This window comes from Prinia subflava, chromosome 3, assembly GCF_021018805.1.
Source record: "Prinia subflava isolate CZ2003 ecotype Zambia chromosome 3, Cam_Psub_1.2, whole genome shotgun sequence".
Lineage (NCBI taxonomy): Eukaryota > Metazoa > Chordata > Aves > Passeriformes > Cisticolidae > Prinia > Prinia subflava.
The window spans coordinates 56,007,259-56,022,816 of NC_086249.1; the positions used below are offsets into that span (position 1 = coordinate 56,007,259).

At 35.3% G+C, this 15,558-nt stretch overlaps 1 protein-coding gene across 6 annotated transcripts in view; it reads right to left on the reverse strand.

Annotated features, from left to right (window-relative positions):
• DACH1 (dachshund family transcription factor 1) overlaps window positions 1-15,558 on the reverse strand; it is a 353,355-nt gene that overhangs the window by 21,574 nt on the left and 316,223 nt on the right. For 4 of the 6 annotated variants that reach the window (XM_063392205.1, XM_063392206.1, XM_063392208.1 and 1 more), the window contains 2 exons: window positions 15,219-15,362; window positions 14,690-14,758 (listed from right to left, as the gene is read on the reverse strand). In XM_063392205.1, the coding sequence (XP_063248275.1) occupies window positions 14,690-14,758; window positions 15,219-15,362 (213 nt within the window). Of the gene's footprint in view, window positions 1-10,697; window positions 10,765-14,689; window positions 14,759-15,218; window positions 15,363-15,558 lie in introns of all 6 variants that reach the window. The other 2 variants (XM_063392207.1, XM_063392210.1) reach the window with 1 other exon arrangement.

Here is a 15,558-nt window from a genome sequence, read left to right on the forward strand (position 1 = left end):
CTTTTAACAAGTAGAAACACAGTACTTGAAAGGTTTTGCCTTACCCTTCACCTTGTGCATTACTCCTTATCAAAATGCTTCATATTGGAGTGATGATTCCAAATAAGCATCCTCCTATAGTGCTGTCCACAGTTAAGAAGACCCTCATGCAATGCTTACAAGATGAACTCACTACAACTCTTCAGGTCTGAAGCCTGGTTTTGCAGATGAGTCTGACAGAAACACCTGAGATCAGGAATGCTGCCTGAATCCATAATGTGATGAGAATACAGGTTCATGGACATATATAACTCCCCATATAAATCACAGGCATTTACCAACACAGTCACTAACATCTCATAGTCATCATCTCCCCTCAATATTTGTGTAGAGTTTTAAGGGAAGTCATCATTTGGTTACATTCCTTCAATAACTTTAGTTTACCTGGTCATACGGGACAGTAATTTCCATACTATTGTAGGGGACATAGGGAGGGATGATCACAACAAAATATTTAATTTTGTTAAATTAAACAAAATTTAATTTTGCCCCACTGCTGGCAAGAGGTCAGTTTACCTCTTAGAGGAAATAGATTAAAATATTTTTTCACATAAAACACTGCTGTTGCCCTAACATACTTGTGGACAGATTTGCTTTTGATGGCTCAGGTTTAATTAAATGTTTTATCTTCTTTGTGTTTTTGACTAAAACATTAAAAGGGTAGTAATGCATACACGCTTTCAGCTTCTGAACCACAAAAAGCTCATACTGGTTTATCTTCACTTCTGAGAGTAAAAGTGAGTAAAACTATAGCAAGTATTGAGCTTGTGTGTACACAGGAAAGCTGAAGAAATAAAGTTCAGTGCAACTTTGGGTTAGGGAGCTGGTAGAACCTACACTAATTAAATAATCCATTCTCCACTACTGTAGCTTCAAACCTTTGAAATGTCTTTACGCAAGGTGTTTTAATCAAACTGGTTATATTTATGTAGAAGTACCAGAATCTACACTTTATATCAGGTCTTTTTTACAAAAGATGAAAACACAGGGTCAACTTGGTATGTAAGTAGCACTCATATAAGATCAAGTAATAATCAAATAATCCTAGGCAGCATATGGTGTTCCATTTTCAAAGCTTTGTCTAACAAAGAAGAGACTTGAAAACACTTAGACCAGGTGTCATTACCCTGATATTCACAGAGGTTAGCCATCACTCTGAGCAAGGGCAGAGCAGGCACACATGATGTGCTCCATGTATCCTGTTAGCATGGAGTTTTGGGACATAAATCCTGTCACTGATATTCAAGTTGGTAAATTCCATCTAGTTTTCCATATGTCTGTACAATGAGAAAGCATGACAGAATATACAGAGGGGAGGGCAAAACATGAAGGGCAGAATAAAATCTTTAGCTCTTGCAAGATTTAGGCTCCGTTTCTGATATACCACAGATTTCTGATATATCCATGATCAAGCTCCTCAGCCCCTCTATATATAACGATAATTGCTTTGTTCTGCATCACAGGAGTATTTCCTGATGTGAAGACTAAATCCATTAAAGACTGCAAAGTTGTTCAGATATTACAATGAAAAAATTTCTAGTAGATTTCCAGTTACTCCTGGCACAGCTCAAAACAATTTATCTGAGACAGCCACAAGGCTGCAAATTGGAATCAACACAAATGAAAAAATAAATATCTATTTACTAAAACTTATATTCATGCAGAAACATTATAATAGATTAAGTTTCCTCTGAAAATAACCAAAATTTAACAAAGTAATTTTGGACTAGCTAATTTTTGTAGATTTAAAAAAATAAGTGTTTTCTCATGAATAATCTGTCCTTAAACAGTTTCTCAGAACTATTATGCACAAACATGCCTTCCTTCAGCTTAATGCCTTACTTTGTTTTGTTTCAATGTACTTATTTACACCAGCAGCTGAAAAGAGTTACACCTGCTTAATAAATACATTCTGTTGAATGTCTTCTAAAGACCAACTTTGCTTCTTTAGATATTTTTAAAATATGATTACTCTTGCAAGCTTCATGGGCAAAATCATTTGTTTGTTTCAAATCACAAAGAAAAAAGAGGTAGCTATGAAAAGATTTTAATATTGAATGTACAGATAGAAGTCAAAGATGTTCCAAAAAACAGAGAAAGTACTAGAATATGCTAGGACACATTAGCAAAGTTCAGGGCTGCTATATCTGGGACCATTTGTCTATTTGGCCAAAGAGCTGATTTTGAGTCACACATGGTAAATATTATCAGATCCTTTTGAAAGACAGTCAGTTTGGGAGTCTTTAAAAATAATTAAAAAACACCCGCAACTTTTTCTCCCAATTTGACTTTTTCCTATCTCAGTCAAATGCTATGTTAAATAAAAGACAGTCCACAAATAACAGGAGAGCTAGATCTAGAGATAATTTCTCTCATGAATGTTTGTGTGCAAAAATGGCATATGCCTTCCCTTTAGAATTAAAAAAATGATAAATATATTTTTATTCAATATATGCAATAAACTATGAATTTCCATTTAATATAACCCAAGTGTAGAACATCTTTATGTTCAAAGGCATTCTAAATGAGCAAAAGGGATTGGTTCAACATCTGCTATGGTTTGAGTCAGACTTCCACATCCTGTAAGGCTGCTTGCAGCTGCTGCTCCAGAAAGGCCTGGATCTTCTGGAGGCATGATGCAGATGTCTCAGATGCAGAGCAGCATCTCAAGTAGCACAAGTCATCTACTTGTGCACAATCAGATAACTTTTTAAATAGTGTGAGAATTAATGTGAGGATAAGAATACCTTAACTTCTCTCTGAAAACCTCATCTCAGAGTTTCAGACATGCAGGGATAAGATAGAAAATTGATTATGACCTTCCTTGGTAGATTAGCTCACATGGCTTGCTTAGAAAGTTTTTCTTCTTTGATGCAGATGGTGGCTGTTTGCCAAAACAGGCCACTGAATAGGATGGAGACCATTCATATTTAATGGTTTAAGTCTCACTGAACCTGAAATTCAATATTTGAAACCCAATCTGGATTGGATGCTTCTTTTTATCTACTCAAGCTGTAGCACCTTTCAGGAAGGGCATATGGATCTCCCTGTCTGATAGACTTCCTCCTATGTGTGCTAAATGGATAAAGTAACTTGCTACTAGTTACTAGCAGTTAGTCTACATTCTTAGTTCTCCAAAGCACAGTACTTTTAGAAGAATTGAAAAATATTACTGTTATTTTGGTGTAAGAGTTGTCTCCCTCATTCTTCACACAAGTCACAGGGGAAGTACACCTATTAGAAAAATCTCAAATCATTAAATATTTTGACATCTGTTGATGGTGAGGCCTTAAGGATTTAATAGAAGAATGCAACAGCAATACTGAAAGATAAAGTTCCTTTATATGGGTATAATACACAAATACCAGGAAATTTTAAATCTTTACGAAGCTTAAAAACTAATGCCAAGAAACAATCCTCTTTATGACATATCTTAACATGATGTGATGTCACTTTCCAATAGTTGTCTAAGATGTAGTAAATGTGGCAGAGGAAAAAAAATATAAAAAAGAGAAAAAGAGACAGCTCTCTACACACTGTATAGGCAAATACTGATAAACAGCTTACAGCCAGCAGATCTAGCTCCTCAACCAGCCTCAGAACATGCAGGATTATAGTCCAGCCATGAATGAACTAGAAATTCAATTCATTTATACCTGTTTCATGGTAGGCTATAGAAATACCGTTTCACTGAAATAATGTTGTTTTAATCAATTTTTCATCCTGGTTTATAAAAAACCCAAGCATTTTAGTTCTTTCTCTAAAAAGCGAAAATGTTATTTATTTTTTAGCTGATGAGACTATGCTAAAAATATATATTCTACCTGCCTGATCAGATTTCAGCCATCTTCGGAAGGAGAAGAAAAAGGGAACAGAGTACTTATGAGAAATAAAAATACCTAGGATGGTGCCTTGCAGCGCCCATCCTTCCCAGGTAGCAAGACAACTGGGGTGAAGTCTATTAGGCAAGAATACATCCATCCTATCCTTCCCTCTTTGAATAAGATCAGTATGTAGGATGAATGAAAATGAAAGTCAAAACAATTCTATATAAAGTCTTAATAGCCTCTGGAGCACAGTGTGGAGTTTTTAAAATATTCTTATTGTTCTGAATTTTCCCACTTGACTCTGTTCATGCTTAGTCATTAATTTTACATACAGTTTCTTTAAAAGTGAACTAAAGCACCATGTTGGAAGAAAATCTGATTGATTAACCATTCATCTCAGCAGAAAAGTCAGAACATATTTGATTTCCATCAGTTTCATATATATATATAGCTATAAAATGAGACGTAAATTGCAATAGATAGCAATTTCAAATAAAATGTGAAAAATTTTATGTAAAAGTGTTGAATGAGAGAGTTGAAGAAGAGTACTTTGCAACATCTAACATACATATAACTGTATATTCATTTTGTTCTCTTCCTTTGCTTTTTGGGTGATAGATAACAGGATTATGTACCTTGAAGTTTAAAGGTGTAGCTAACAATGACCTGTGAACACTATGAAACAATTGTCTATTTATAGGTTACTGCTTGCAATCAATATCACCTTCTGTTTAAGTTAATCAATGTTGTTTTTAATTGATTAGTTTGGGTTGAAAACCTGCCAAAGCACTGACTCCTGGTCAGGGGAATAGGGAACATACTTACTGCTGTTTGGTTTCCATGCACTGTAAGATAATTTCAGTATTTATCCATGGTCAATGAAGTATGAAACAAAATAAATCTTTAACTTCTGTTTCCTCATCAAGTATCCAGTATCAACAGTAAAAGACAGATGAACTAGCAAGAGATGTTTTAAATGTCTACTACAGAATCTAGGTTTAAAAGCTAAACTATATTCTATAGTCTGTCAAGCTAAAAAAATCAGTAGAACAAGAGCCTTTAAAACTTGTGAGCTGGTAAAGCTAGTAAGGCTTAGGAGAAATAAAATAAAATAAAATATTTAAATTTGTGTGCATAGAGAGAGCCAAGCTCTTTCTAAAATGTATAAAAATTAAGAGAACCTATTTTCAGAGACATATCTTCTGCAGCAGTAATAAAATTCAAGGTGGTGCTCACAGATTAATGTTGTTATTTATTATTATGTATATAATTTCATTGAAGTGAATAGCACTGTTCACATGAATAATAAGTGCATGACCCTGACATTAATACAAGGTGTTACATAGTGAAGTCAAAAAGCAGCTGAAGTTTAAGGCACTAATCAGAAGGAAAATGAAGCATTATGTGTTACTGCAATAAGAACAGTGTTGAACCAGCAAATATTTTATGAAGACTGAACAAAAATAAAATAGAATCAGGTGGACGATCCAAAGGGAGTTAGTAAGGCAGCTCCACTAACCATCACTGAGGGTTAGACACTAATATTCTAACAGTGTCCTACCCTTAAGACCATCATAAGGTCTGAAAATAAATTTTCTTTTGAGCGTAAGAAAGAAAAAGAAGTACAGAAAATACACTACCCTTCTGTAATTGAACTGGGCATGTGCATACATTTTCATCAGTGCATCAATTTGTTTGACAAACTCTGGCATGCAGAGAGGGATCAATAACTAAACAGCAGATATTCCTCCTCAGTGGGTCACTACAATGGCTTTGCTCCATTCTGTTGTTTTTCCCACATGTTTCTGTTTGCTAAAATCACTACTCTTACCCTAGAGAGGTGCTAGAATTGCCCAAAGGAGAACAGTCACCTTACAGAGACTGCCTTGTCTTATGCCTGCCATTAACCAAAACTGTAGAAACTGAAATCAGTTGTCTTGATCTTTAGAAATCTTAAAAACAGAAAACTTAAGGAAGAAACATGAAAATCAGACAAGTAAAAAGAAAAATGCAAAATCTATCTGTTAGATTGCTCACATTTTCACAAGACATGTTATTTCACACTGGCAGACCTTCAAAGGGCTTCTTGACTCCCAAACTGAATAAAATTTTATTGACAAATTAAATGGAAATTATTAGGTTCTTTGTTTGGTTTTTTCAAAAATTTTGTTTTGTGGGGGGTTTTGTTTGTTTGTTTTTTATTTTGGACTAATGGAATATAAGAGTAAGTGGCCTAAAAATCACAGACATGTTCATCTCCAAACAAGTCAGTCCACTGTTTTGTCATTGGTGCTTCACAGAACCTTTTTATATTTCTATGGGTCTAGAATAATCAGCTGTTTGTTTCCATAAACAGCCTATCTAAGTAGCAGATGTTTCCTTGGGCAGTTATTCAACATATCTAGAAAAAAAATCCCTTTGCCTTCCAGGCTTCTGACAGCTTTGTTTCCAGCTCCTGACTTCTTTTCCCTGCTGAAATGTTCAACCTTTATAGCAGGCCTGCACAACAGGTGGGCCGTGGGTCTCTTGCAGTTTGAAAAACCATTTGTTTGGCCCTTCAGCTGCTGAGAAGCATCATGTACTGTTTGATTTGCCCAGCTGCCAAGAGGCAGCAACAAGATGTCCAGCAGAAAATGCATATCTCCTGGCTTGTCTCTGATCCCTCAGAATGCATGTACCTCCTAGTCAGCCACCTGGTCAACCAGCAGCCACATGGCTCCAGATCATACACACACACATTGCCTTGCAGGCCAAGGAAGTGACACATTAAGAAATATTTGGGATATTTAGAAATAGTACTTGGCAGGAGAGGAGGTGAAACAGAGGTGGAAGAAAATGAGAAAGCAACAGTAGAGGAGAAGCTGACACTGTGTTGAAATGGGTCAACAGAGAAGAAGGAATGTCACACGGGAAAATGAAAATGTATTTTCATTTTGCAAATGACCTGATACATTCATTTGAGAATTCTGGCTCTATACTAAACCCAAGCACCCTTCTGCCAGAAGTCCCATCCAATAATAAATGAGTAACAACAAATCCATAGTACTTACTAAGAGGTGATAAAACCAGAATAACTGATGAGCAAGCGTCAATTGAATAAAAATGCAGAATTTACAAGTTGATATACATAGAGAGACATTTAGCAGTTCCAAGAGTTTTAATAAGGAAGAAAAGGCAAGAAAAATCTAGCTAAAATGTATAAAGAATTAGGTGCTTTCCTTAGGTTTAATCAATTAATACTTTAGGAACGTATGGCCATTGTTTTACATGGCACTACGCAGATGGATGACCTTGTCTTTAGACAGCTATGGATGCAAATGGAATTGCTTTTGATAAAGGGGGATGTGGAAAGGAACAGACAGAAATGCAGAGATAGGAGATAGAAGCTCTAAGAGAAAGATGCAATTATTGAAAGGACTCTACAGATAAAAGAAATGTACTTAGCACTGGTCATCACAGTCAATATCATGCAGAAAATAAATGAAGAAAATACTAACAAGAAGACATCTTAAGATGTCTTCTCATTAGTCTAAGACAGTTTAGTCTAAGACTAAAAGACAGTTAAATGTGCTGCAAAGAACACTGATATCCCTAGAAAAGAAATAAATGTTCTGTCATTTGAGGATATTGAAAACTATTTTTAAAAAATCATTAGTTAATTTGAGAGTAGCACTGCACTGGAAAATGTATCCTATCTATGATTAGCAGCCAACAGTATTCTTCTCTAAGTCTACAAACATGAACTCAAAAAAAATACTAAGGATTTACAGAAATTAGGACAAGAAATCTGATGTGATTGGAACTGGAAATAAGGACAGAAAAATGTGACTGGGGGAGTGACTGAGACTGGCTAAATACATACATAGAAACACAGAAACCAGGGCACTGGAAGACACTGTGAAATAAAGTACTTAAAATGATTGGCAGACAATAACTGAGACTGAAGCTGGAGGATTGAATTCTTTGCATTAATAGACAAGAACAGAACCCAGTGGTTGAAAATAGAAGGAAAGAGGGGAGACAGAACACAGCTAGGGCAAGAAAGTCAACTAAAGTCATATGAGGTTTCTTCAAGGGAGAAATCTGAGGTTTCTTAGAGGGAAAAGCCAGGGTAACTGGACATGTGGCATACAGATAGAATGAAGCGTGTTACGGATAGAATGAGTCAGTATCTGGAGACATCTGGATCTTGATTAACAAGGGAATTAGGCAGAAGAAGTCAAAACTTTAGGGGCTGGAATTATGACTGGATATAAAAAGAAACACATTGAAAGGTGTGAGGAAAAAAGGGTCAAGAAAGAAATTAGAAAACTTGAAAGTTCTTATTAAGATTGATTGAAAACCCAGAAATGAGGGAGAACCAAGAAAAAGAAAGCTTGATGGAAACACTGTTAGAGGTGACACAGGCTGCAAGAAAGATGAAAGGATGATTCTGTGCCCTAGAGCACAAAATGTATTGTGTCTGTCTCAGCTAGTACCTGTAAAAATGCCACAGCAAAATGGTCATTCCTTAGGCCACACTGCTCATGTTATGATATTACAGTTTATGTATTGGTTAGCTTTATCACTGTGAATCTGAAGATTCAATTCCATATGGTTTTCAGATGTTGTCTTACAATGAAACTTCTGACTTTATAGTTTACTTACTTACTGTTAAGAAGACAACCCTAGGAGATGGCTACCTAGGGCATTAGTGAAGCAAAGTCCTCAGGTGTTATGAAATGAAGATTTAATATATGAAAGAAGTTTAGATAATCATTAATTCTGTAAAGCATGATGTCTAATTATGGAAAAAGTATATATAAAACAAGTATTTAGTATATGAAAGAAATTTAGATAATAATTTCCAACTATTCTGTAAAGCATGATGTATAATTATGGAAAAATTATATGTAAACCAAGTATTATATAAAGCATTAGAAGACACACTGACCACTGAAGATGAACAAAATATTGGATAGATATCCCTTTATTCACCAATATTTTTGTCCCCTGCACTGAATGAGACAAGATACTGTGAAAAATACAGTATCTAATCATATAATTAAAGATTGTATCATGACATATACACAAAGACAGTTGAACAAAGGTGCGGAAGACAACCTTAATTCTACCATTTCCTAATTTTGGAATGCTTGACTTCACAGTCTTGATAATGGCCTTTTCCAATAAAGTTTTTGATCTCATAAAAAATATCATCACATATTTCCATACTTTTTTGTCTGAGATTTATATATCAGAAATAGAACTGTATGCAGTAGCTTCACAGAACCTCCAAAAGTTGCTTTTCATTGTGGAAGTCCTTCAGATACCCATCTTTTAAACACAAATATAACAAGAAAGAATCAAGGACTATCAGTTGCTGAGATTGTTATGTGGATTTTCCTTGTTGAAAAATGGTTTGAAGTTTCAAACCAATGCAGAAACAATTTAGGTTAGGTTTCAGGGCAAATGACTAAAGCTGTATATAAGCAATTTCTTTTAATGTGGAGGGCAACTGCAGGGCAGCTTCCCCTTAATATTTGGGCAGCAAAATGCACACTTGCAATGGGCAAATTTAAATCATAATTTCTTTCTTGCTCTTGTTCAGTAACCTTCAAAGGCTTTACAAGGAACTTCATATAGGACCATGCAGTCAGTGTGCTGAGTTGCTGTTATTTTCTTTCTCTGTTTCTGGATCTGTACCACATCTCTCTTTCCTGCCTTGTCCTTTCTAGGAGGGGAAAAAGATGGCCCAGGAAAGTTTTGTGTGCATGGTAACTGTGTGTGTCTTTTTCTTACAGCAGGAAGGTATAATCTGAAACCACTTAGCATTAAACTTAACTGAATAGTTAATATGAGCCTAGAGAGGAGGTGGAGAACTAGAGAAAGGGAAGATAGTGGGAAAGGGCTTAGAAAGGGTAAGTTCGTTTTGCTAAGGGACAGGGAGAGTAGATAACAGACACATCTGGAAAAAGGTTGATAATGCGCTAGAATAAAGAAATAATATTTGCAGCAGAATAAGGAGCTGAAGTGTGAAAATTTGACCAATGGACAAGGAGAAGTTTTCGCTACAGGAGAATGCATAGGTGAAGAAAAAAACTGATTGAGAGTGAGCAGGATGGAAGAACTTTGAGAACACAGAAAATGCAAAGGGTCTCTTGCAGCAAAAACAGACATTTGGGGTAAAACAACCAATAGACCTGAGAAGTCAGGGAACTAAGCAGGGTAAGAAAACTTAGGAGAAAATGATGGAGCTGATTTCACAAGCAGCTGGAATGATGGCATGCAGAAGTTGGAAATTATTTGGAAGAAAGCAGAAAAGGTACAAGCTGAGGCAATTGCTAGTAAATTTGAAATAAATGGAAAACACAAAAAAATGGCAGCATGAAAGAGGGAAAATTTGATTAATCTTCCTCTTCTTACCAGGATAGCTTTGAGACATAAGCTCACAAAACCATTTGTGAGCATTTTGGGAAAAGGAACACATGACAGAAACATGACAAGGAAATAATGGTCAATGGTGAAGATAGTGCAGAACTAGAACAATTTTAGAGGATTTTAGGTAATGTAAAAAGCAATTGATGTTTAAATAGGATGAAAATGAAGGTACAGGACTTGGGAGGGGAACTACTGGAAGATAGAAAATTGGGAATGTGGGGTAGGTATATACAGGAAAAGAAAACATAATAATATAGGCAGGCATATACATGGTAAGTAACCAGATGAGAAGAAAAAAATCAGTGGAAATAAGAAAGTAAAAGCAGCAGTAAATGTCATTGTTCTAGTGCTTAGTAAGAGGTCTGTTAACAAAACAGTATATAAAAGTCAAACATTGTCTTTGTATGGTACCTTTTTGTGTGGGATGAGGGGGTCTTGGGAAACCGGATTGGGAGCTAGGCATAGGCATCTAGTGAACCTACAATATGTATGGAGAAGAGGATAATCTGCTTTATTATTATTTAAAACAGAAGCAAAGAAAACATTTTAAACCAGTGTCTTCACCAGCTCCTAATAGCTTAGTATCTCTTTCTATTGACCAAAAAATACATAAGTACATCTGAGACCCAAATTTGAATTATTTATTATGATTGTTTGTTAACATTTTATGGCTATTGCAGCAAACTGTTATTCACTCAGTATTTAAAAAACTCAAACACAACCCTAAAATACCCTGCATTGCTTCTTTTTATAGTTTTGTATTCAAATTCCTTTTTATTATTGCTTCCATTTTACAAAAGACTTTACATGCACTAAAAGTGAATCTAAATGAGTGCTACATGACTAAAAAATAGAACAGAACATACCCCCTTATTGACAAATGCAATTATCTTCTATGCTTAAATTAGTTCTATTCCTTACTCGTCAAAGTGATACTTAAAAATAGCAACATTAGATATAACTTCAAGTTGACAAGTATCCATTTATTTCTAATAAATAGTAAACAAAATCTTTAGTTTTAATTATGATTTTCTTGCATAATATTTTCTTAAATGCTGAAATTACACTTTGTATTTCAATTACACCACTTCCCTACAGGGCACTGCAGCTTTCCTACCTTTGTTTGCTTAGTTATAGAACTACATAGCATGCTCAACACAGTAAATTGAAAAAGTGACTGTGGATAAAAAGATTATTACCCCAGGCATACTTAGATACTGAGACAGAGATATATTTTTGAGAGGAATAAGAACGTATTTCCCTAGTAAGTATTTTTCCCCAGAAACTGAAAAATGCAAGAGGTGATATTATATTTTTAATTATGGAATGTATATAGAATAATAGAATATAAGAAATATTTTTATATTATATTTTCCTGTAGTGCATACCAAAGTCTACAAAATATAATTTATAAAGAAAATGTAAGGACACAATTGAAATTTTGTATGATTTTGACAATATGGTCTTTGTTGCCCCAAACGAAATCCAAGAAAATGTTTCAACCATTGGAAAGCTTTTGCAGTTTTGCAGGTAAAGGGCCACATCTGTACTGAGCATGCTTTATTCCAGTGCTGCAGGAATGAAGTGGTTCTTTCCCTGCAATTCTTTCTCCTCTTTCACTCCTGCCTACGATTGTCATGCTAAATACTAAAATTGGAACAGAATGCTCTCAGTGCTTCTCTTCCTGATATCCAGGCAGGTGCACAAAAAGAAAGAGAAATGCACTGAAGCCAGTAGGGAACGTGAGCCTGACCAGGGAGACGGGGGAAGCAGACACTACAGACGGAGATGTGGTTTGCGACAGGGAAGGCTGGAGGAGGGAATGTCAATGCAGCTCTTGAAACGACTGGGTAAGGGGAGGAGGCAACAGGAAGGGTCAGACAGAGCCCGGGGGCTGGGGGTCACAGAGAGAGAAAGAGCTAGTAATTAAGAAAATAATCAGGGTGACATGAAACTAAGTTCAGAAGTGAATGCTGGAAGAATGTGAAATTGGGAAAAAAGAAGAGCAATGTAACACAGAGCAAGGAAAAGAGTCAGATTAGCAAATGACACAAGGTGGGATTGGAGGGAGGAGGAAGGCAGAAGAAGGAACTGGGACAGATACAAAGGGATACGTAGCAAGGGGGACACAGAGAAAAGGGAGTTTATGGTGAAAGGAAATCCTCCTTCCAATATTGGAAATGAACATAAAGAGTCCTGACATTTGGCATGACTTGCCTGCTATTAACTACTTCTTGAACTATTTCTGAAGCCTGTCACCCTATAATGACTGATTTACATTGAAAATATGTTCCTACAGTCACTTTTGCTTTGTAGGGTTACATATTGCAGTAGATCTAAAAGTTCTGAACTGTTGTATGATGACTGGGCTGAATACATTAAACTGTAAGACATGAAAAGTGTATTTCTTGTTTCTTTCCCTTTTCTTAAAAACCCTCTGCTTTAGTTTTATGTTGAGAGTGCAAAGTAGATACAGGAAATGTCAGAATTAAGGTTGCCTTTGCAATATGATTCAATATCACAATCAGAAAACATCATGGTCCAGTCTTGAACTAAATAATCATCTGTGGATTTTAGTTTTGTTTTTAATGTGCATCACCTTGAACAGATAAATCAAGGAAAAGTCATTACTGAGAATGTCTCCTGTAAATCCTTGATTTCACTTATTGCAAAAATGGAAATATATGAAATGAGCAGAGGATAGCTGGGAAAGAATGTATAGTCATCGTTCAAAAGGTGAAGTGTTGTTCCTATATAGTTTGGGAAAAATCTTTTAGAATACACACTTTCAAATCTGTGGTGCTCACAATATAAATATCCAACTTGATATTTCAGCCTATGAGCAAGACTAAATTCAACAGGAACAGTGATTTGATTACACCTGGATGTTTCTGCCAAAAATGCAAATTGTCCTGAAAAATTAGATCCTTGATATTTGACAGTTAAGCAATATGTCATCTTAATCTGTATTTGACTCTGTTTCCCAGCTATCAAATTGGAATACTCCAGATTTCACTTCCTTCCAAGAATGCTCTGAAGATGGAGCAATTAATGTTTGCAATGAGTGCAAGTACTGCAGCGACCAGTGCAGCAGCAAGGCCTCCCAAGAAATTAGAAGTCTATTTTAGCATCAAAGGAAGTAACAAAATGGCTGGATTATAACAAAATAATGGCTGAATTCTTATCAAATGAATGATATCAAATGGTGTTTTGAATAATGTATACAATTTACAGGAAGGAAGGCAGGATTCCGGGGTAACAGACCTCATAACATGTATTCACTTCCCAGGCAACATTTAATCTGGCATTTTCCAACTTCTGTGTTATTGACTTTGCAGATGTAATTTGCTTTAAATGTTTTTGTTTATATATGTGTATTTGTCTTTCAGAGGAACTTACTGCATTTTTGGTATTTGTTTATATGTTCAATCTGTTAAAAGCTTCTTGACTTTTTTATTCTGTTGTTACAGCCTCCTTGTGGCACACCAGTAACAACTCCTTGGAAGTTGCAAAATGTGATTAAATAACACAGAGAAGATGTCAAATGATACTGTTAGGATGATTGACTTCAAAATGCAAAATAAAAGCAATTGAGTGTGATTACTGGAGCTAATCCTTTTAGGCTTGTCTCTGAGAAATGCACCTTCATTTAGCATTGAAAACAATTGTTATTTTTATTGCTTAGTATTCATATAGGTAGATTTAGCCTGTTGATAAGAATAGATATTATAACATAAATACTATCTTCAAAATTTGCTCTTTACTAATATCTTGATGTTTGCAATGTATACGTACATTTAGATTCACAGGGGAAGTAATATGGCTCTCTTTAGTATTTCATGTATAAATTTACTCAGCAGATTTGTTTTATTAAAATGTAAATAATGGGATGTGGTAAATGAAAAATCCAAGATGGGAATAAACAGCTTATTTATTGTTAATGCTCAGAGTAGCTTATTGAAACACACCTTTCAGTAACTGCCACTGACTATTAGCTATGAAATTCTCATCATGCTTTGAATGTTACCCATTAGGTTTAGCCATTTGTACAGTTAAAAGGCTCAAGATGTTTCCAATATACCTTTAAAATGTTATTAACTCAAATCAAACTACACATATGCAAAAAACCTGCATTCAGCATGTCTGAGATTCAACCTAATACTGGTTAAAATTAATTATTCTTCTTTAATTGCTCTGTATAAACAGCAATGACCTATTAGTTTAAAGAAAATCTATCAGCACAGAATGTATTCTCTCTTATAAACAAGCAAGATGAACTTGACCTTGTTTGAACTTGTTTTGATGTGGCCCAGATGGTAGGCTACATGCTTGAATAGCAGTCTAAAGCTGAGGAAAAACTCATATAGCAAGATCTAGATTTATAGCCTTTTGCAAATTCCTACCTTGTATTGTCCTTTCAGCATCTGTTCTGCCCCCGCTGCGGTCAGCTTCTATCTCTGGGGTCAGAGAGTCTAGAAACATAGAAAGGTAAGACTGACACATATTTCATTTGATTCTTATAGCCCTTTTTACAACCTGTTACTCCAATGCTGAATTACAATACAATCAACCTTTGTCAGTGTTTTTAATGTTGAACAATGACTGGAGGCCAGGACAATTTTTGTTAGACTGGGAAGATTAATGAGCAATAGATTTTTCAAGCATAAAGGGGGGGGAAAGGAAGAAAAAAATTGACTTCTCAATCTAATAATATAAAATTGTCCTAGTTCGAACATTCTCTCCAGTGAGTTTACTTGCACATACTATATAAAGTAACAAAGAATAAAGAGAGAGGTATCACTTGAATGAAGGAAAGGAAAGAGATTCTCTTTTTTTTCCCTTTCCATCATGTTATAAATTTTCAATATAACGAGATTCTTTTGGCACTTAAATTGAAAGTTAATGACACAGAGGCAAAAATTGGCTTCTTACCATTTAGGACCCTGAGACTATCTGTTGAAGCTGCCTGTTTCAGTGTTTGTTCTGCTTGCTCTCGTCGTTTAGTCTCAAACTCAAGTGCTTCCTGCAATTTCCTCTTTGCCTTCTTTTCCTTCTTTAGCCTTTTCTGAATTATTGCTGCAAAAAGAAAATAACATTGGTGTACTCCAGTTTGGATCTGAAACTTGGCTGCACAGTGATCTATTAAGGGTCCTGAGAAACACTATAACTGCAATGTTCATATAAACTGATTACACAATAACCATTTACTCGAAATTTGTTGGAATCACCCTGGAATAGTCTAAAAGCTACTGTTTTATATGTAAAACTGTAT